The sequence below is a fragment of the Elgaria multicarinata genome, chromosome 3 (genome assembly GCF_023053635.1).
Source record: "Elgaria multicarinata webbii isolate HBS135686 ecotype San Diego chromosome 3, rElgMul1.1.pri, whole genome shotgun sequence".
NCBI lineage: Eukaryota > Metazoa > Chordata > Lepidosauria > Squamata > Anguidae > Elgaria > Elgaria multicarinata.
The window spans coordinates 87,023,751-87,047,155 of NC_086173.1; the positions used below are offsets into that span (position 1 = coordinate 87,023,751).

Genomic DNA, 23,405 nt, shown 5'->3' on the forward strand with positions numbered 1-23,405 from the left:
CAAAGGGTGAATTTGATAGATATTACAAAGATGAAAGTGGCAGGATTTAGCAACTGAGTGATGATGTGGGGGGAAAGAGAGTGGAATCAAAGAAAACACCAAAGTTACAAGTTGGCAGGAGAGAAGACAGAGTAGAATGATAAACATTCGAAGTTGTAAGAGGCACTCTCTCTCAGATCCACGACCCAAAGTCTTTTCAAAGGGCCGTTCAGAGAATTGGAAATGAGGCATACTTATTTATATCATTAGAGGTGATGGGTGGCTTCTTCAGACCTGTATTTCAAGGCCATGAGGCTCGAAAGGCCACCAACAGGTCCTCCACTTGGGGTTGGCCAGATTCACCCAAACACACACTAGACCTGAGAGAGTGTGGAGCAGGCAGGTCCCTCTTGGCATGTAAAAGATGCAGGCTGTGAGGGGTCTTGGATAAGTGAAAGGCTAGTGCCTGGGCAGCTCGCCGCAATAGACTCAGACCTATGTACACCTTCCACATTATTTTCCCAGTTAGAAGAGGTACTTGGAAGCAGGCTTTTCCTGTCTCCTGACACTGCCATTTCTCCAAGGCATCCATCACGTGCCAAATTGCCAACTATTCTACATCAAACAAATCAAAATGTGAATTGTTCTGTATGAGTTTTCTTCTCAGATTGACCCCAAAATAATAGGAGTGTGTGCATGCTTAGGATTGCCTGCAGGTAGATAATTCAAATGCTCTCTTTGTACACCAAGAAATTGTTTTGGGAAGACTTATTTCCTATAACTGAAGGATCCCAATAAAAATAAAAGATTCTCCAAACAGCTTCCTTTAATTTCAGTCCAAACTGCATGTGGCCTAGGAGATCCATGATCAGATCTCTGAATATTTAAATATTTGCACTAAAGTAAGTCCCAGGTGGGGGGAGAGGGAGGATCCAAATGTAATCAGAGCAGGTGAGGCTTAACCGTTGTACTATGTCCCCCAATCTATATCACCCCTCTGAAGGTACTATAAGCCCCCCAGGTTCATGAAAGATCAGGGGAAGCACAGCACTAGGGCTGCTGCTGAAACTCAGAAAGATCCAGAAGTCAGCAGCAAATTTTGGGGTTTGCCACTGTGGATTTAGGGATGGTTGTCTGGTGTGTGTGTTTTTAAATGGTTCGAAGAAATCCTTCATTTTGCTTGATGAATACCTGACCTGCTCTGGTGTTACTCTGAGTAAAAGTTCAACTGACCTCACATTTGGGTCGCTTACTTTGGTTAAATTACTGTAGTAAATACTGTAGAAACTGGAAATCTAAGAATTACAACTCAAATATAGATCTCTGCACAAGAATAATGGTTCTTGGCTGATGTTCTCAGAGTCCTGTTGTACAAATCAACAAGTTTTGGCACTTCTTATATATAAAGCTGAATTGAATATCAGCTCTGCGAAAGAGCAAGTAGCTTTAAAAATATATATTATTAGAATGGCACCAAGATCTTATCTATCTATAAGTATCAACTAGTGGAAAATAAAATGCAACAGTGACATCTAGTGATAACATTTTTAAAATACAGTAGAAACCTTTTGACTTCAACAGCATTACACAAGTTGAAATGGGTTGCAGCCGGCCCTTAAGGGCTGGCAGTTAAATAAAGGAAATAATTTCATTCTTTTTTAATTGCATGTTTCATGGCTTCTCGACTGTTTTATTTGTTGCATTTGTATGCCGCCCCATAGCTGAGGCTCTCTGGACGGTTCACATAAGATGAAAACACTTAAAGACAATATACTGTGATGCCTTTCTGATGCCTTATTGTCATATGCTACAAAGATTGGATGGGCAATTCAATTTGTAGCAGATTTTAAGTTTTGTAGGCAGGGGGAGGCAGAAGGTAGATCTGTATCTACTAATAGAACTCTGGGATGTCTTCTCACCCTTGCTGTAGACTACAAGGTCTGAACAGCAAGTGGTTTGGCATCTTATTCTCACATTCATATATAGTTTTGGTGTTGTTGTTTTAATGCCCCTTTAAGGGGCATCCTCTCTCATCTCACGCTATTCCTCCGCTCGTGCTCTTCGCTCCTCCGATGCCATGTTTCTCACCTGCCCAAGGGTCTCTACTTCCCTTGCTCGGCTTCGTCCATTTTCCTCGGCTTCCCCTTACGCCTGGAACGCTCTTCCAGAACATTTGAGAACTACAAGTTCAATCGCAGCTTTTAAAGCTCAGCTAAAAACTTTTCTTTTTCCTAAAGCTTTTAAAACTTGTTTTTGTTCTGACTTTATACTGCTAGTTTTACCCTACCCTGTGCCTGTTTGGTGCTTTCTCTTCCCCTCCTTATTGTTTTATTATGATTTTATTAGAATGTAAGCCTATCCGGCAGGGTCTTGCTATTTACTGTTTTACTCTGTACAGCACCATGTACATTGATGGTGCTAAATAAATAAATAAATAAATAAATAAATAATAAGGTTCAATCCTATGCATGCTTAGATGGAAAAAAAAAAGTCCTACATTGCCCAGTTAGATCTAAGGCCCTTTCTACACCTAAGGATTATTCCAGAAAAATGGAGGGATCGTCCCTGCCTGCTCCCGGGATCCCGTGTGTGTCATTTGGATGCACTGGGAGGATCCTGGGAGGATCCCGGGGGGGAAATGCAGGTCTAGAAACAGCCTAAGTCAATGTCCTTAAGGGCACAGTCCTATGCATGTTTAGACATAACAAAGACATTCCTGGCTGGGGAATCCTGGGAATTGTATGACTTCGTTAGGTCTGCCTGGGGAATCCTAGGAATTGTAGGATTTTTTTCTGCCTAAACATGCATAGGATTGCGCCTTTAAGGACATTGACTCAGATCTAACTATATACAGTGAGAAGGATGCTTCCTGCTCAGTTCCTGATTCCATCCATCAGTAGGGCTACTGCATACAGGTAGAGTTGGGCAGACAATCAGAAGTAGCTCCAACCATTTGGAGGATGTGGGGTGCAGCATTACACCAAAACCAGCCCCGAGTTCCCTCCTGCAGCCCTTGATTAGGACAACTGCTGATGGTTGCAACTGCATCCAGATGTGTACAGCACCCACTGCTGAATGGTGGCAGGAATTGCACACTGCACAAACCCATCACAATCGTATACATGATTTCTCTTAAGCCAGGCTTATTTCTTAGCGAGTGTTTAAGGGCTGCAGTCAGCCACCTGTTTCCAATCAATATGTAGGCCATTACCTAACATCGGACATATCTACAGAAGCATCTTTCTATGCACATGTGCCCCAACCTGCATCGGGGTGAATGTTTCAATATGTGACAATCTTTGCTATTAAAAACATATAAATGCTATGAATAATTAAACAATGAAGTACATGATCATAATTACTCTTACTCAGGAAAAACAAGCGAAAAATTTCAGAGTTGCATACAAAGTAGAAAATTCAAGAAGCTTGTCACTTAATTCATATACACTCTGCTAATCCAGTCTTTCCATTTGTATTGTATTGTATTTGTTTAGATTTCTTAAACAACCCTCCAATAACCCATGGGGTATTGCTGGGTTATTGAATGGTTGTTTAACCAGCCAACAAGCCATGCTGCCCAGGTTTGGACAACACAATAAGCTGTGCTGGGGTAGTGATTATGCAAATGGTGTCTGGCCCACACCACAGCTCACAACAAGCCACCATGGCTTGCTTTGATTGTGCAAACTGGACCATTGTAAATCCTACTGAATTCATTAGAACTTATTTCCAGTTTCATTTTTCTAGAGCAGGGGTGGGCAACTTGTGGTGCTCCAGATGTTTTAGTCTTCAGTTCCCATCAATCCTAGATAAGATAGCTAATGGTGAGGGCTGTTAGGCGTTGTAGGCCTAAACATCTGGAGGGGGACAAATTGCCCAACCCTACTCTAGCACTGTTATTTGGAAGCCCTGTTATTTGCCTAACGGTGCTTCCATACAAGGCTTTTATCCTGAAATCTCTCTGCTTCATTCAAGGAATTTTACAAGGGGTCCAGACATCTTCAATGTGTAAAAAAATATTTAGGAGGAAAGGATCAAATAACTTCACAAGGCATTTGGCTGGAAGTACTAGGAGCCCGCCGTCTGAAAGACTTCTTTCTTCACCCTTTTGACACTCCTTAATGCATTAGCTACAGTTTCTTCATAAGGCTCTCTAAAGTATTGAGAAAGCCTTATCGATTGTGCCTTTCAAGACAATTCCTGTTTCTTTCAGCACAGAAAGCAAAAGAAAATCCCTTTTAGTTTCCATTCCAGCTGAAGTCTGCTTAGGATGCCAGGATACTGAAGTAATATTCAGACTGTGCACCAAGCTGTTCTGGAATCAGTAACATACTGTACGGGCGTGGGGGGGGGAGAGAGCTCTATTTGCCAAGGCTATTGAAAAAGAATATCTGTCAGGTAGTTCTACTCCAGAATGAGAAACACCTCTCTCCTACTTACAAGCAACTGCCACTGATCTTTTCAGGAATGTCTTCATGGCTTTTGGAAATTGATTTGTCATAAGGACAGAATACAGCTGCAATCTGCCTTCAGATACCTGTCGAGATTACTTACAAAGCAAAAGGTAAAAAGCAGGGATGAAGACGTTCCCACACTTTTGTTCATTTACACATTCAATGGGGTTGTACCATTCTGCATTCCGTTATTTCGGAGTTCTGCTTTAACAAAAGAGAGTTTCTGTAATTCCAGAGATAAAGCACACACTGGCCTGGTTCGCACGATTGGCACTGCCCACCTCAACACTACTTTTGTCCCCTTTGAGTTTTATTAATGTACACATGTGCATCAGCATTTGGGCCAATGTGGAGAAAGAGATGTATAAAGGAAATGAAAACAATAGTAAACTACAAATTTACTATTTGTAGTAAATAGTAAACTACAAATGACAGTTCAGAATTTTAATTTTTGTGAACCGCCCAGAGAGCTTCGGCTATTGGGTGGTATAAAAATGTAATAAATAAATAAATAAGAGTGTATTGGGGGTGCTGAATAATCACATTACTTCATTTCCATATAGCTACTATAGTGAAGATATACCTACCTACTTCTAAATATTTGAATCATTTTTCTGTGAATGGGTCCAGCTGGTCTGATTCAAAAAGAATACATCTTCTGTTTACATGCAACAACAAGACTGTCATATTAGCATTGGCCAACTTTGCTTTTGCAGCTCAAATGTATAGAGCAAAATTTCTGATCTTGTATGATTTGTTTGGTATTGTTTTTGTTATGCTTGTTGTAACCATGGGTTGAAACAATAAAGCTTTATTACTACTACTACCTACCTACTTGAAGTTCTAGAAATGTTCACTCTTGCTTTTTATGTAGTTTTTTTAAACTTATGCTAGTTTTGTATAAATGTATTGTTTAGCCTCATCAACAATTCCAGTTTGTTTTGTCCAGAAAGGCTTGAGACAAATTCTTGCTGTTCCCAGAAGGATCCCTTCTGTTCTTCTTATAAACTGGCATGTTACATATTTAAGACAGGTGCACATTTATATATTTTTGACGATCAGCTTCAAAATTCAGTGGAAGTCAAGAGATTGACACTGCTAGGTGGAAGCACCAGGCAGTCAACTGGCACTGAAAAGGATAAAAAGGACACTGTTTCTAACGGAGCAAACTGTGAAAAGTAACTTGGCTTCAGAAGACAGAACATCTGTTCAGAAGTATGTGTTGTGGCTGTTTTGCATATTTTAGCAGTACTGTGGCTGCAATAGATAGTGCAGTACCAAACCAGATTGAAAAATATCTGTGTATGATTTATTTATTTATACATCTTCTGACCTAGGATCGGATCTTCGTTAGCAAAAATTAAGTCTCCTCCATGGCATTGTGTGTTCATGTTGACCTGTGACTGAACACTTATTTATAGAAGTCTCTCTAAAGATTCAAGTAGGAGAACTTGGACACTTCTTCAGTACTATCGGATGCAGTCACTGTTATGGGCAAGATGCTTTGATTTGAAGTGCTGTTGATAGGAGGGAGGGAGGGGTACTGGATTATTTAGCACATTATTTGCTTCAGTTTCCCACTTACAAGGAAATATAAAAACCATTCCTTTGAGAAGAGCCAATGAGCCATTAGTCTGTCAGAAATAATTAGAATATTTGTTAGCAAGTAATCAGAAGAATGTAGCAGAAAAGGTCATCTCTTTTGCATCAGTAAGCACACATAAAATGTTTTTTTATCTGTAATTGTAAATCGTTTTATGATGTTTTAATTTATGCTACTTTTGAATAATTGGTCTTGCCAAAAACATGATAGTGGCATAATAAAGTTAACGAGAAACAGAATTAACCATTGCTCACATTAGAGATACAGTTAGGAGTTGGCATTACGAGTCACATGGAAGCCAGTTATCATTCATTCAGCTCCCTCATTCCAGTCAACAGTAAAGCCAAAACAGATTTAACATACTCCTTCTATTGTCTGTACAAAAGACATAGGAGGCCTTGTGCTTGGGGGAAAAGACGGTCCAAGTTTTACTTCCTCTGCGCTGTTGCTGCTTGGCAGCCAAGAGCAGTTCTGCAGAAAATGTAACAGAAACATGCAACTAGCAATTCATGGGGAAGTCAGTTTTCCACCCACCCATGTCAGTCAAACTACATAGAAAAAGGGGGAGGAATAAAAGGGCAGTGTCTCTGGTGGGTACTAACAAGGCCTTATTGCAAGAGGACGTGTGAAGCACGGCAACTTGAGGCGTGTCCCATTCCATATCAAGAACAGACTCTGAAGCTGAAACAAGACCCAGGCTCCAATAAAGTGGATTCTTTCCAAGCATTTGAGAAGCTTCAGACAGCTGCAGCTAGGATGAGAAATCTCATAGTCCAGGGTCATACAAGAAAACAGACAAAATCAAAACCACTTCTAACCTAGAACACTCGTCTGAGAAGTCTAAAGGATATAAACAATATTGGTGAGATCTCTTGGAAGAACTACCCAGATGACTTAATATTGGAAATCTCATTTCAAGCTTTTCTTCTTCTTTTTTAAACCAGGCCTAGCACACAGAAGATTTTGTGGAAAGCAACAAGAAACACTTTGGGGCTTCAAGACAGCTTGGAACAAGGCCGGATGAGCAACTGTAGTGAATGTCCCCTTTTGAGCGATGACATCTCAACGAGTCAAAGTTCCTTGCAGTGCCATTTTGTCAGTCTAAAGCAGCAGATGGCCTGCCAGAAGGCAGAGTATGAAGCAAAGATTTTAAGGTAAAAGTTCACTTCATGAAAAGTTCACAGCTGGGGCTATCTTCTTTGGGTTTCCCAGGTGCTACTGCAATGAAAGACAAGTAGGCCTCAGCAGCGCATACATATTAGGTAGACTTATAGATTGCTATGAGTGAACTGGAATATTTTACACTAAGGGTGCAATCCTATGCATGTTTTGAAAGAAAAAAGTTCTACAATTCCCAGAACACCACAGCAAGCATGGCTGCCCGGAGGGATCCTGGGAGTTGTACGGGTTTTGTTTAACTTTGTCTAAACATGCAAAGGATTGCACTGTAAGAAGGAAAAGAATCACTATGTCTTATACTTTGAATTTATGCTAGTTTTAGCTATGTCTTTAAAAAAAAATTTTTTTAATGTGGCTATATTTTTGCCCATTAAAGCCAGGAATACAGTTCATGTTGTCCTCCAGAAAGGACAATAATATAAAGATATCGGGTATTGGGTGTAGTCTGAATCCACAGCATTTTCTAGACATAGAGGGAGAAGGGAGGCTATAATTAGATTTTCATAACTACTCTTCATCCACTGGAATTTCACTGTCTACTGCAGTGAGATTTGAGCTACTGGTGACATGTTAATTTTCTTCTTGTGGTCCACACAGTTGCACAACTAACAAACATGTGAAAATGGTGATTTCTAAAAGTGATAGGCATAATCGATACAGAGATTGGTCTGACCATAGGTAATGGCTTTACTACCTTTGAATCATGTCAAGTTTGGAAGTACCTTACTTTAGGTTGTCTCTCCTATTTGTATTACATGGGAGGCTAAAAAGAAAGTATTGGAAAAGCACTATGCTTTAAAGATCAGTGGACCTCAAGATAAAGCCAGAAAAAGGAGGGCTGCAATGTGAAAAACTACACTGTGTTTTTATGCCAACAGCCTGGAGCAACAGAACAAAGAATTACAGTTAGAGATTAAGGATCTGCATTCAAAATTGGGTCAGCAAAGGAAGTGGTATCGTTTGGTGGAAATTAAAATGTGCAATGCAGAGAGGGCATACGAAGATGCAGAGAGGAGGAATGAAATGCTTCAGAGAGAAATGGAAGATTTTTTTGATACCTTTGGAGAATTAACAGAGGAAATAAAGACACCTGAGGAAATTGCTCAGAGTTTTTAGATACGAACAGGCCTTAATTTCAGCTGGAAAAAATATCTTCTCATTACAATTCAAATGCAAAATGTGAAAATTCTGGATGTTTTCTTTTCAGAGCAACACAGTCATAGTATTTTATAAAATTCCTCTTGCTTATATTTTTATATATTATTTTTTAAACTGTTATATGGTAGAGCTCAATTGCTTAATTTGAACAGTATCAACAGAAATCAGGATTACAGCCTGTGGAGTAGGAAAGCAAGAAGCCATGAGTATGGAAGAACTAGTATGAAGTAGATTTGGGGAGAGTATAAGGAGGTAGTAGGCTTTGTATGCCAAGGAAGGTTACAAAGAAAGGCGTATAGGGGAGAAGAAAATAATCTAATAGGTTCCACTATAGGAGAAAAGGGGGAAGATGGACTACTAAGTATCACTTTGAGGAGGAAGATCAGTTTCCAGGCTTTTGCAATCCATTCAAATATTACATGAAGTGCCAAAATATCATAGAGTAAGGGGTCATACTTAAGTGTTTACAGATATCTGTCCCATGAGGTTTAAAAAAAGCACTGGACAATCTCATATCATGGGGAATAGTCAGGCACCTAAATGCTATTGCAATCAGAGGGTAACATGGATAAAGAGGGAGAATGAAGACACATTTGCACAAGTGAGGGACATTTATTTAGAATTTATAGAGATTAAGGAGGAGGAAGACAGAATCATCCCAAGATATACATTTCCCATTCTTTAAAGATATGGTAATATTGAAACAAAAATGGTCTGAGGAGTAGGGGGAGCGTGGGTAGATTTGGAAAGAAGTCTATGAAGATGTTTTTAATTCTGTTGTTGAAAGCTGGTTAAAAACCTTTAATAAAATATAAATAATAAAAAGAAGAGGGGAATACTGAAATTTCTGTCAGCTCCAAGTAGTATTGTACTCTCTCGGCATCCACAATTCCTTTGCTACAAACAGACTAGACCAGGGGTAGGTGGCCTTTTTGAGCATGTGAGCACATTTGGCAATTTGAGAAACTGTTCTGGGCATCACCACAAAATTTATGCTATGGGCTACTCACAGAGGCTAGTTACAAAGGACAAGTAATTAGCCCTGAAGATTGAGTAAAAGTTAGAAGTTTGCTTTGAAGCAATTCCAACTGCTGATAAGAACATGGCCCAGTCTCTTTTCTGCTTGTTTGTTGCCTATGGCAAACAGGACTGAAAACAATGCAGGTATGACACTTCCGTTTCAAATTGCAATAACCTGTTGTCATAAAAGTGGGGTGGGGGAGGGTGTCCAGTGCTGATATTGCTTGTGAAGTTTGTTTTTACCAGTTTTAAACTGTACTCAGTATATATATATATTTTCAAAATGAAGTTGGAAAGATTTGTTAACTAGGAAAGCTCCTATTTCCTAGTAGATCAGTAGGAAGAGAAAAGGGAAAAAGAGGGGGAGGCAGGGAGGGACTTAAACGCTTCATGGGCCAAAAGGAAGCATTCCAGAGCCCCAACATTAGCCACCAACACAACAAAGAAGGCACATAGGTACCCATATTACAGAGTGGGATGATGGAATGATGCATCCCCAAAATATGTCCATTTCACAAGAACCACCCTAGGAAAAACAGGTGGTTATTTTTTTACACTAGAACCTGTTTACATAGCATAAAGTATAGCACAGTATAGTTCTCCCTCCCATTCCACAAAAATGTGCTATACAGAATGCAATTGGATGAAATTCAATTGGATACAAACATTGCATCTTGAAAAGTAAATTGGGAAATGTTGAAGTTCAAGACATTAAGCTCATTCTAGGGGTCATTGCAAAGGTCTGGTATTCCCTACTGAGTTTGAAGTGTATTGGCCTATTTTCTGGAATGACTAAATAGTTTCCATTTTGTAAGTGGCTCTTATTAGCTTCTGTGTTCTGTAGACATCTGTGTAATGGGAAATCTTGTCACAGCAACAAAAGTTGGAGAAATAAAAATATATTCTCTGCTTTACTCTTCCCCGTCTTATTTTCCAATCAAGGAGATTTGATTTTCTTGACACAGTCAAGAAAAAAGTTTCTGAAAGCATTTTTGTATAGGTTCAGGCAGTCAATTTGCTTGCTTTAAATGCAAAACAAACACAATTTTACTTAAATAAAGGCCTGTAAAGGCAATTATCATCTATACGTCACACAGACCGTATCATGATGACGGAGGATGGTGGAGGCTGTAGTCCAATGCACCTGGATGGCATCAGACTGGAGAAGGCTGCTGTAAAATTTCACAAAGACAGTATTGTTGCATTTCTGGTCTTCTTGCTCCACCTTATCTGGGATTTTGCTAAACGTCATCCACACAAAGTCTGAGGGTCTCCCCCACTTAGTTGTTAAAAGAACTCAACTGAAAATGCCTTCTTCCAAGTTTACATAAAACTTTAGGCATGCAATTCCATAAAGTATAAAAATATATATTTCAAGACACAGAGACCAGTAAGCCAGGTTTCTTATATATACTTTGTCCACATTTATTTCATTTTTTACAGTGGTTTCAATATTGAGGTTATAAGACAAGACTATTGGGAGGAAATGGAAACCCAACTTAAAATAATGCTAAAAGCTAACACTTAAAAGTTCATTATCAATAACATTCTTTTGAAAAGTTGAGTTCTGTTGGGGGAGGCATTTAAACCTTTTGAAGTTACAATGATATAAAAGAGTTCACTTCTATTTTCCACAGAGCGTTTCCTTATTGCACAAGCATCAAGAATAAAATATGTCAAGAGCCTCATTTAGTAGACAGAACAGGCCACTATATCTATACATTTAGACTTCAAAGGATTTGTCCAAAAGCACATATCAAACAAACTAAAATAATGGCCTGAGACTCCAAACATGATAGCAATATAAGGGCTTGATGCTATTTTTCTGTGATAATTTGTATATATATAATTATTTGAATACAGGCACATACATCGCGCAACACACATTTTACGGGGAACAAATGGAATTGCATAAATGAAGGCTTATGGAGAAAGAGATCTGAAAAGATTATACCAATGCAGACTTAAAGAATAAATGTAAGGCCATTTGTTAAAAACAACATTTTAATGCAGAGTATTCAATGGGGCTATTCACACAACATGATGAGGCTGCTATAACTCACGTTTTCTGAGTTCGCATGACCAGACAACCCCTGAGTGGTGTTGCATATGCAACTTAGCACCCATGGGAGCCATGGCTCATTGTGGGTTAAATAACCCACAATGAGCCACAGCATGTCATCTGAATCTGAGTAATAATTCATCTACTCAGGTTATAGGCATAGCGTACTGGAACCTTCTGTGTAAACTCAATTTAAATTAATGAGAGCTACCTAAAATGTATTTAATTTTGACTGGGCTCATGCAGCACAAGGTTGAAATGCATTCCGCCCTTAGCTAAAATCTAACTGAATTGTTTAAGTGACTGAGAACTAGAAAAAATCTTAAGAAAGACTGTTAGGCAAAGACTTCTGCCTCCTAAACAGTGACACAATAGATGAATTTCTATAATGATACCTCTTTGGTCTGATTCACACAACGTTTGGGTGATATTTTCATTTCAGTGATATTTGGGGGTATATCCATACTGAAGCTTTTATCTGAATGTGTCACTCACCATGGATCCAGCTCCGAGTTAGCATTCTACTTCAAAAATAGAATTGGCACAAGATCTGGTTTGCATGTAATACCAATTCATGGATTGTTTAATCCAGTGAATAGACAGAGCAGTGCAGGGGCAAGCAAATGCACTGCTTCTTGTGTGTTTGCCACTTCCATTTTGCATCCGCTTTTATAAACAACCCAGGAATTCTTGGATTGTTTGATGCGACATCTAACTCTTGGGTTGTTTGATGCAACTCTTGTGTTGTTGGCTTAAAAATTTTGGGTTGTTTCTCCCTCAGCAACCCAGAGTTCCAAGTATGGGCGTTCCCTGAGTTGCTTATGAAAACTGATGCAAAGTGGAGGTGGTGAGAGAACAAGAGGCAATGTGCTTGTTTAATGCCACATAGCCTCAACTAGCTATGGGTTGATTAACCCATAGTTAGTTATGTGTGAATCAGGCCCTTGACTAGCCTTGCACACTGCATTAACCCATACTCAGTGGTTGAATGTTGGTTGTTGCTAAACTGTGGGCTGTTTGTTCTGCAGAGTGGCTTGTTAACCATGCAGTGTGGCTTATTTTTCTCAAAGAAGCCACTTTGAGAACCCACGGTCTCTTGTTGAGTTGTTCAGGATGATTAACAAGCTACCCTACATAGTTAACAGGCCACCCTGTGGGAAATGTCTTGGGTTCAAACAAGACGCTAACCCACGGTTCAACAAACAACCCACAATTAACCACTGAATATGGATTAGCATGTTGTGTGAACAGCCCCATTGGGTGACTCAACCTTTGGAAAGCATTAAAAAAGTAATCAAATGGACCTTGAGCATTTGCCACTATATAATATTTTAGTTTTAAGAGAGGAAAACTACTTGGAAATATTTTCAAAAGTTCCCCTAAAACATTAGAATGTTTTTGCTGGACTGGATGGCATTACATACTATCTTTAATTAAGTACTTAACTGACCATAAATTAGTTGTATGACACTTTTGAATTTACCAGTCACATTTGGCCCTTGAAAATAATTTTCAATCATTACCCAGTAAAAGACTCCAAAGAGGCAATAGCCTTTTGTAGAAATCTACACTTTCTGCAATATTTCATAATATATTTTGAAAAGAAAAACCAAACACTCTGGAAAAGCACAACAGCTAAACATAAGCCAATAGACCTTAAAAATAGATGTATATAAAATGTCAACCATATTGCTTTGCCAATTCTTGTTGAAAAAAGTAATGAAGGCATCAAAAATTCATTAAAAAATTGTGCACTTTTGTTTCTGTTTCAGTCACCACTGTTTCCCCTAGAAGATTATAGCACCTCACTGTAGAATTTGCTATGAAAAAGCTGGAAGGATACAGCTTTGCTCCTCACCTACACCCCTAGAGCAATTGAATATGGCCATCATTAACATACATGATTCACTTTCATTATGAATGGGAGAAAAAATGATTGAGCTATCATCTGTATTTCAGTCTAAGGCACAGAGTGCAGCACTAAAGCTCCATGTCAGCAAACGGTCATGTGCACTTGCTAGAGCGATACTATTGACAGGACCAGGGCTTCTCGCTGAGATGGGATCCTACCTTTATCTAAGCTTGACATAGGTTGCCTGTATAACTTGCACAAGGAGGGATTGATTCCTACAAGTTTATCTGGGAACTTCTATATTCTAAACACTGAAAAGCTAACTTATATGATGCATAGAAAAAGTTTTATTTGGGGACAGGGAACCTAAATAACAAAGGACTTCATTGCTAGCACTGATACCCATAATCTAACCCATTGTCCCATTGATATCAATTCAGAAACTCGCCGTTAAATTCTTAAACCAAGTTCACACCAATTTTTGTCAGTTTTAAAGAACAATTAACTCTGTGGTTTTTAAATTTAGCTTTATGTTTCAGAGAAAGATACCCCAGCTAACATTATAGGACACTTAGTTTAAACCCATAAAAATGCATGTCCAAAACTTTTTAAAATAGTTTTATGTTCAGAACTGATATGCTTTCTTAAACTACAATTTCCTCCCACCCTTCAAAAAAGCTCTAAATGCAAAAGAGCTTAATAGTGGCCATAGCACGCATACTGATGCACAGAGGGTTCCCTGTGGGCATGGGAGTCCCTGTTTCTGCCTCTTGCTTCCACAGCATGAGCAAAGGATGATAGTCAGCCTGCTAGGTTGTTACAGGGAATGGGAGGGCTTGTCCCTAACTCCCATTTTCCATCCAGCCCTCCTGCTCCACTCAGGCAAAGAACGTTAGCTTCAAGGCACGTTCCTTGGCGGAGCAAAATGAGCAGACTGGTGCAAGGCCTGTATATGCACCCACCCATGTGCACTGGAGGGATAAGAGGAACACTGTACTCTTATGCACTATGGGAATCCCTCCATGAGCAGGTGCTGTGCGCGTATTGAATCAACCAAACACACTTTTAATATGTAAAGATGGTGTAACAACAGAGAAGGCATGGTTGTGTTTAGAAGAATCCTAAAGTGCTTCAAAAAAACAATGAACAAAACAGATAGCTGTGCAAAAATGCAGGCACTCTTTCAGAAAAAAATAAGCAGCAGCACGACAAAGTAAAAACTAGAATCTTAAATATACAATTTAAATCTTTAAAACATTTTAAATATTTACTTTTCAACTTTGGAACCAGTTCAATTTTAAATTTTAGAACCAACTGAAGTTGGGAACCAATTAAATTTACTACTTCCAAGGTAGAGTGGTTTGTTTGTTTTTACTTTATTATTTTATATTCATATAAGTATTGAAATATAGGACCCAGACTTATCTACAGTATCCTCAATGAGTTAGTGGCAGTGAAATCCACAATCAGTATTATAAAAAATAAAATACAATTGTTTTATAACTCAAAAATGAGAATGTGAGTTCCTCTTGCCTTGTACATATATTATGAGAAGATGCCTTGTAATTCTTTAGCACAAGAGATTCTCATCATTAACAGAGAGCATAACAGGACTTCTAACAGAACAGTATTAAAATAAGAATCTAAACAAATTATCTTAAAATGTTCATTTTTCATACCCCAACATATAAAATGTGATCTCAGCAACATTCATGGTAAAGTAATGAAAATAAAGATCAGGGGAGACAGCTGAGGAAATTTCTGCCAGAGTCAAAGTTACCTGGAAGCATATGTGCACATTACATTAACTTCAAGTACGTTCTCTAAGTATACACAACCCCAGGGAAGAATTTGGCTCCAACAGTATCACTAAATGTAGCATCAAGCCCTGATCCATTCCATACTACAGACATTGACTTCATCTATGTGTACAGACACCGTTGATTTTGGATTTACAAAGGTGAATAACAGTTCCTGTGTTTTATAATCCAGTCGCTCTACATAAACTGTATTGCTCCAAGACTGAACTAGTATTCTATGTGGCGTGGTCAAGGAGGATGTGTCTGCGCTTGGAAGAGTTTTCAGACATTTATCAGGAATGTCATCCAGCATACATCTCACGCATTAGAATGGCCATCAATTTTGTTTCGGAAACAAGAGTCTTAATTTAGAGATGCTGTAGCTTGGCAGGTTTTAGTGTGACCTAGCCCAAATTTTCAACCTGCCCATATATTTCTCTTTTTAACTGATGGATGGTTAAACTGTGGCCCAAAGCTACAGATTCATATTACTGCATCTTAACTACCTAGGGCTTGAATCCAAAGAATCATACATCTAGTTCCTCATGCCCAAAGGAGCTTCAGAGCAGCACCCTGCCCCAGTACACAAAAAAGTCCCTTTTGAAAAAGAGGGGAGTTTCAAAAGCAGTTTGTCATATGGCCTGTAGTTTGTTGTTCAAGAGAAAAAGGAGTCAAGGCACATTGTGCACATCCAAGCCTAAATTAGTAAGTTGGATCCTTGCCCCTTTAAATTCACATGTGTTCCATAGAAAATCACGTAAATCTGTAACAGGAACCAGGCTTTCTTAAAGTAAGCTGCCAATGCTGCAAAGAGGAACTTGAAAAGATGGATCAGTGAGGATACAAGATGTTTCATTTTTAAATCCAACACTGAACATAATGCACACAGATGCCTAGGACAGCTGAAAAAAGTAAACATTCGCTTATATAACAAACCCTTGTAATTAAGTTCAACCAGCCTGAATTCTTTGATAACTATCTAAAATAAAATGGCACTATTTCAAAGGCTGTGCATAAACCTAAGAACATAGGGCTTTTTCACACATTACGGGAAGCAGCAGAAAGCACTAGTGACTTACAATCTCTTTTCAAACGTATGCTGTAATACCATGCAAAGGACCAGTTCATGCATGTCCCCACCTCTGTCTTTCCTTTTTTGCTGCTTCCCAAAATGTATCCAACAGCTTTCAGTTATGTAATTGTTATGGCCACTGCAGACTCATGGCTGTCTTTATATAATCAATCATAAATATGCATATCCACACAGAGTCATTTCCGCAAAGCACTTTTTACACTTCAGACTCAAAATGGGGTGCTTCTAATTTCTATAACATTTTTGAACAAGTGACAAGGGCACATGCGAAAACAGTTTTTGAATCTACTCCATCTCTGCAATGCCATTCAACTACTCAGAGTATGTTTAAAATAATATGTAGAGTACAGAATCTGAACATTTAATAGCCAATTTACTTCATTTCCCTTTTCAGGTGAGCAGTTAAGTATAGGAAGTACAATGCACTATTGACAGATTATGACTATTTAAACATTTCACAGTAATGTCAGAGCATGCTATAGTAGTCAATCTTGTTATGGGATTTTATTACTGAAAGACAACCTTACTTGTTTATATACACACATAAATAGCTTTTAGAAAAGTGAACATTTAAGTGACTAACAGAAGACATAAAATTTATAACAAATGTAATATGCTTCATCTAAGTATTAGTAAAAAGTGAGCCTACTGAAATATAGGTGTCACTGCTAGACCCTTATAAATAGCATGGATAAGATAGAATCCATGATTTATCATACTTACATTCTTTTGTGGCAGCAAGGTAAGTTGTGCAAATGTATGCTTTAGGCTTAGAGTTCAGTCCTAATACTTACTCACTGCACAGATTTAGATTTTTAATTGCATGAATGAGTAAGTGGTAGAATTGAAGTGTAATATATTCTGAGGCTGCTACAGATATAATGCTAACCAAACACCAACTGTAGTTAAGTTATGAAAGTGGGCCATGGGATCATGTTTCTACTCTCTGTTCCTTCCCTCTTACACTTATTCCTCCCTCATTTCTTAAGGATCAATCAGCATTAATCAAGCAGCCACTTAGAGATATTTTTAAATGAATTTTTCAGTATATAAATCTATATAATTATAATAATGATGATGATGATAAAAAGAATATCCTTAGCATATGATTTACTGGAAAAATATTACTACTAGAAGAAGAAATTAGTTTGTAGGTTTGAATCTCACATTGATTTACTGAGTCCTGTACTTTTTAATTTATAATTATTATAATATAGAAGGCAAGATTATAATATGTAAGTGTGTGTGTGTGTGTGTGTGTATCTGTCTGACATCCATGCCATAAACTTAGACATCTGAAACTTCATATGCATACTAAGGGGACCCAAGGAGTGGGCACTTCAGTTATTTTGTTTCTAAAACACATTAATTACTTTATATTTTAATGTTTTCATGTGGTGGAAGCTTGCAGTACATCTTCAGCCACTGGTGTAGACTTTCCTAACCAGTACATAATATAGACATAAGGAAGCTGCCTTAACCTGAGTCAGAGCAAATAGGCCAGTATTATTGACTCTGATTGGCAGTGGCTCTCCAGAATTTCGGGCAGGAATTTTTTCCAGCCTCACCTGGAGTTGCCAGGGATTGAATCTCAGTTGTTCTCCATGCAAAACATGTGCTCTACCACTGAGCCATGAACCACTGAACTCTCCTTTGCAGTTCAGTTTGAAGCCAGGGGACATTAGTAAACCATGGGCCAGAGCTACCAGAACATCTGAGATCCACAAGTTCAATCGCAGCTTTTAAAGCTCAGCTAAAAACTTTTCTTTTTCCTAAAGCCTTTAAAACTTGATGTTGCTTGGACTTTATACTGTTAGTTCTACCCTACCCTGTGCCTGTTTACCCTACCCAGTGCTTGTTTGCATTCTCTTCCCTCCTTATTGCTTTACTATGATTTTATTAGATTGTAAGCCTATGCGGCAGGGTCTTGCGATTTACTGTTTTACTCTGTACAGCACCATGTACATTGATGGTGCTAATAATAATAATCCCTCAGGGGAATGGAGAGGACAGACCCATCCCTCAGGGGGCTATGAGGTGCACCATGGCAGAAACTGTGCCTAGGGATGCCATCAGGCATGGATTCATTCAGATAGGTACAATATGCCCAACTCTGGCATCTGGTAAGTTTGCTTAAAGGTTTCCCTGTATGGGTATACCAACCTGTGTGAAGCCAGGTCTAAAATAAGCTTACTGACAGAGCAAGAAAGGGTACAAAAGCGAAGTGGTGACGGAATAGTGCCTGTGACGTAATGGGGGCACTGTCTCAACTGCAACTGTGTGTGTGTTTGTGTACATGTACATGCACACACTTTTGCAAATGGGAGAGGGAATTCTTCTTGCTGTCAGGGAGAAAATGAGGTTACACTCCCCCTGACATTCCAGTTTTCTATGTAGAACGTTATTATTAAGAATCATTCTATCAGGTAAACTCCCACTGCAGTACTCAAGACTTACCACTTTAGAGAATGAGGCCCACAGGATAAGATAGCAGTACAATATCTAAGGAAGGTGTTACTAGACACGTAATGTGCCCATCTTTTTTGATTCCCAAGTTTAAGATTCTATCTTTAAAATAGGGTCCCCAGCCTTTTTGAGCCCATAGGCACAAATGGAATTAAAAAATAAGTAAGTGGGTACAACCACAAAACTGTTGTTGTGGGTAATCACAAAATGATGTCCAAGAGAGAAAACACACACACGCACAGAGGTTTGGGCCCCTTGTGGTTGTGGTGATGGCACTACTACTGCTATGAAGGGGGCATCCAAAGACCCCCAAAGCCCTCATGGTGGCCAGAAGCAAGTCAGATGATGGATCTATGGGGTCTTTATGAAGCCCCCCCACCCCCGGTTCTGGCTTTTCTGTATCCTGCCTCCATCACCTGGCTACTGCTTCCCCACCCTTCCCAATCACCCTAGCTGTTTTCTCTCTGCCCTCCCCTATACCCCAACATTCTCTACTTCCATCCTGGTCAGTTCCCCCTGCCCTCCACCGTTGCTTTGCTCCACTCCCCCAAAAATCCTTCTATACTTTTGTATATAAGACAGTTGGCTCCCATGCTTGTGAGGTGGCAGTATCTTAAAATCCCAAAAATGCATTGCCTTATGTCAACATTAGATAATCTACTTCGGAAATTTTAAAACAGCCACTGCCTCACAAGGATGGGAGCAAAGAGGCTCTTATATAGAAGTGTTGCTGCCATTGCCTGCTCAAACAAGGACATCCAGATGGGTGGAGAACAATAGACATGAAGGTCACTAGAAACACTGGGACATGATTCCTTGGGATGTCAGTTTTAGGCAATGGCTGTGTTTAGACATCACAGTAAACCGTGGTCTATCACAACAGGAACTGACCTAGCATTACCTGAGGCCTAAGTTCCCATTCTCCCTTCCTCCTTCAGTGGCAATAATGAGTTTAGAAGCTTTTGCTTAACCATAGCTTGTGTTGTCTGAAACATGCAAACTGTGGTTACTCTTAATGATGGTCTGTAACAAGCCAATTTCCAACTATGAGTTATGAAGTTACTTATTTCAAACAAATCATAATTAAGATTAACCACAATTTAAGGTTCAGATGACATGCCAAACTGCAGCTAATCTACAACAGAAGCAAAAGCTTCTGATCTCATTGTGGCTATGCTGAAGGGAAGGGGGAAGCACAGGAACCCAGAGGTAGGCTAGGTAATTCCATGACTTATCAAGATGTCCAAATGCTACCAGCATTGACTACACTAAAATAAATATTAAAATGTTTAATCTCCATAGCCCCTTAAATTGAGGTGATAGCCAAGATTATGTGCACAAAGTACATTTCATATAACTTAGAAAAAAATAGTCCTCCCAAGACCTCAGAGATGTCTCTTTTTTGTTTTAGCTGATATTTTCACATTCATTGGTAGAGGCTAACCCTTGGATGCTTCTGAGATGTTCTCATGAGTTATTGCATATCCTTCAATTATCATGCCCTCCCTGGAGGAGTTCTCCTCAGAGAAAGGGCTAGAAGCTCCAGTAATCCAGGGCACACCAGACCAGGGACTGCCACCTGACCCATAGGAGCCTGAGCCTTCGAAGGACATAGCTGCATGGCCATATCTGCCAGGGGAAAGGGATTCTACCTCTGAGGCAGAGGCTGAGCAACCCTTTGATCCCTGGGAACATCACTGCCTCAAGAGACAGGCTAGTAGGGCTCCTGAGCGAAGGAGTGCTTGCCTCCAGAAAAGGTCTCTTTAGAAGAAAGTGACTCCTTAGGAGTAATCCTGGAAAGGAAGACTTGATTACTACAGCTGAGCTCTGGGTGACATCCAGTAAAAGCCTTCACTGAAAACCCAGCCCGTGTTGGAATAACATGGTCCACCCTGACTGCTGCGTATCTTGCCTCTTGAACCATGCCCTATGATTGATGCGCTCTCTCCTGACCTTTTGAACTACCTAACGACCCTGCTTCTGGACTGCGTAATGCACCCTATTGATTTACTGTGTTTGACCTCTTGTCTGTTATCCTGTTGTTGCCTGCTCCTCTTGTCTGCCTACCTGCGCTCTGACCTCTGCCTGGATTTAAAACACCTCTGTTGTACCCTGAACCCCATTGGCTACCCACTTGTAGACTTGACTATTTGTTGACTTTACTGCATTTAGAGCTTGCTACAGCCAAAGCCAGACATCTACATGTCACAGATGAAAACAGAAACACTCCAGTGCATGAGCAGGTAGGGCTGAGACAGTATGATCTAGTGGACAATAGTGAAGTCAACACAATCCAGATTCAAATGTGCTACATTCAAGAACCACAACTAAAAGCACATGCAAGAAGCTGGGTTCAGACGACAAGAGCAGTGAGGGAAGCCTGAGTCAGATACTTCATTTAAACCTACATTACATTTTTAAAATTTAGAGGACGCTTGTCCAATTTTACAGCTGAAGAACACTGACTGTGTAATCCTATGCATGCTTACTCAGAAGTAAGCCCTATTGTGTTCAATGGGACTCATGTTTACGTGTGCATAGGATTTGCAGCCTCAGATAATAAATGACTAGCCAAAGAACATGGCAAAGAATTCTTAAACAGAAAAAACAGAGTGCACCTTTAAGTATAATGCAGTGTTTCCCCACCACCACTGAGCAACTACATTCTCCGCCCCCTCCCCACCGACTTAGAATTAAGAAAAAGGAATTACATGCCATGTCTCCCACTGATTAACGTCCCAGCACTCTCCCATTTAGAAATTAAGCACTAACCACCTCTGTTGAGGGTAAACTACAACAAAACACACAAACACAGTTCCTCTCCACGCTACAATCCAATCATTTCCTTTTTACAACAACTCTTCACAAGAAGGTTTCACCCCCACCATTTGTTGTCATATGCAAGCTCTCCATTCCCTCTGAATGTAATTTAAGGTGTCATCAAGCCTGAACAACTGCAGTTTCGCACCCTCCCCTACTCAGAATTCAAGAATACGTTAACCTAGGATAGCTGCTTCTTCAAAATCAGAAAGGTTAGAGGGTAGAGATTTGCTCAGGACAGGGCTCTGGAAATCATGGCTATCCTAGTTAAATCTGGACAACTGGATTCTTCTAATATGAACCCACTGAGCCTCAAATGGTTACAGCACAAACCTCTGACTACTGTAACAGCTCAAGTAGCCCAAATACTCTCACCACACCACTGAGTATCTCTGCCCCCATCCCCTCCCTCCCCAAATTAAAAACAACAACTCATGTAGAATTCCTGAATCAGTGCTAGAGAATGAAGGACAGCTTTCATTTTTGTATGAGGAACCAAGTACACAACCCCATGCTCTACTGCCATTGTGCAATAAAAAATTTACAGAGCAAGACACTATACTAGATTTACTATATACTATACAAGGTGTACAGACATGATCCTTGAATGCCCCACGTTTATAAAAAATAGTCCACACACACCACTTATTTTCAAAGCGCAATGTAAATTTTGAAAGGTTTATATCCTGTAAATTTACACACATTATGTTATTTATGGTTACTTTAATCTTTTGTAATATAATCATATTAGGTTGGATAATCTACAACTAAATGGGAAAGCTTTTTTTAAAAAAGCGCACATTGAAACGTACATTGTCAAACACAGATTTCCATTTTTTCAGTTTTAAATATAGTAGATAATTTAGACTGTCTTCAAAGCATTCGGAATTTAGTTAGATGATTTAATAAAATGCCACTTTAAGTCAAAGTTGCTTTGCAGCAGCTTTTCATGCAACCTGGAAGAGTACATCTTTCACCCAGCAGATATATTTAATTTTTTATTGAGTGTATCCTTCTAACGTTACATCTACCCTTAAATTTTAATTCAATACATTTGAAAAAATGCATAGTAATCTTCCTTCTAGTTGGTGCTTAGATTTGGCAAAAGAAGAAAGGGAGGATTCTCAGCCTACGTTTGGACGCCGTGGTAAATTATGATTTAGAAAAACATGAAGTGCAACCCCTGTCCAGCCAAGGAGTTTAGAAGCCTTTGCTTCCATAGAATCATAGAATAGCAGAGTTGGAAGGGGCCTACCAGGCCATCGAGTCCAACCCCCTGCTCAATGCAGGAATCCACCCTAAAGCATCCCTGACAGATGCTTGTCCAGCTGCCTCTAGTGTGGGAGAGCCCACAACCTCCCTAGGTAACTGATTCCATTGTCGTACTGCTCTAACAGTCAGGAAGTTTTCCACTTTTAGTTAACCACAGCTTCCCATGTTATCTGAATGGGAAATTGTAGTTAGTTTGAACTTGGCTTCTTTGAAATTTCACACAGTAAATGGTAACCAGTTTGTCACACCGGATTGCACAACAAACTAAAAGCAGAGATGAAACTTTCCAAACTCCTCCTCTTGGCCATGAGGTGGAGAGGAGAGTATGCAAGCCTAGGAAAAGGCTAAGCTCATTCACATTTTGCTAAACCATAGCTTAGTCCAATGTCCAAAAGTGCCCTCTGTGTACTTTCTCCAGTCAGATACAGAGATTTATTAGGAAGCCACTTCAAAATGCAGAACTGATAGAATGCCAGAGAACTTGATAAATCAAGCTTTCAAGGCCAAATTGTCAAACAAATTGAACTGACTAGGCTGGTTCACACAACACAGCTGGATCATGATTAGTTGTGGTGCATATGGCTGCTATTTTGAATATGCAACCCGATTGAAGTGAGTGGGGGTTGCACCACTTTGTGCAGCCACTGT

The 23,405-nt window shown here is 39.5% G+C and overlaps 2 protein-coding genes across 3 annotated transcripts in view; one reads left to right on the top strand and one right to left on the bottom strand.

Moving 5' to 3' along the window:
- MAPK9 (mitogen-activated protein kinase 9) overlaps positions 1-23,405 on the bottom strand; it is a 69,438-nt gene that overhangs the window by 3,076 nt on the left and 42,957 nt on the right. The window contains exon 14 of one of the 2 annotated variants that reach the window (XR_010025212.1): positions 7,238-7,254. The exons of the other annotated variant lie outside the window; for it this stretch is intronic. The gene's annotated coding sequence lies outside the window, so the exon portion shown is untranslated. Of the gene's footprint in view, positions 1-7,237; positions 7,255-23,405 lie in introns of those variants that run through there. 2 annotated transcript variants of the gene reach the window in all.
- Positions 6,668-8,423, top strand: LOC134394941 (rho GTPase-activating protein 24-like). Its single transcript, XM_063120820.1, has 2 exons — positions 6,668-7,190; positions 8,094-8,423. The coding sequence occupies exons 1-2, from the start codon at positions 7,057-7,059 to the stop codon at positions 8,329-8,331; spliced, it is 372 nt and encodes a 123-aa protein (XP_062976890.1). The 5' UTR covers positions 6,668-7,056; the 3' UTR covers positions 8,332-8,423.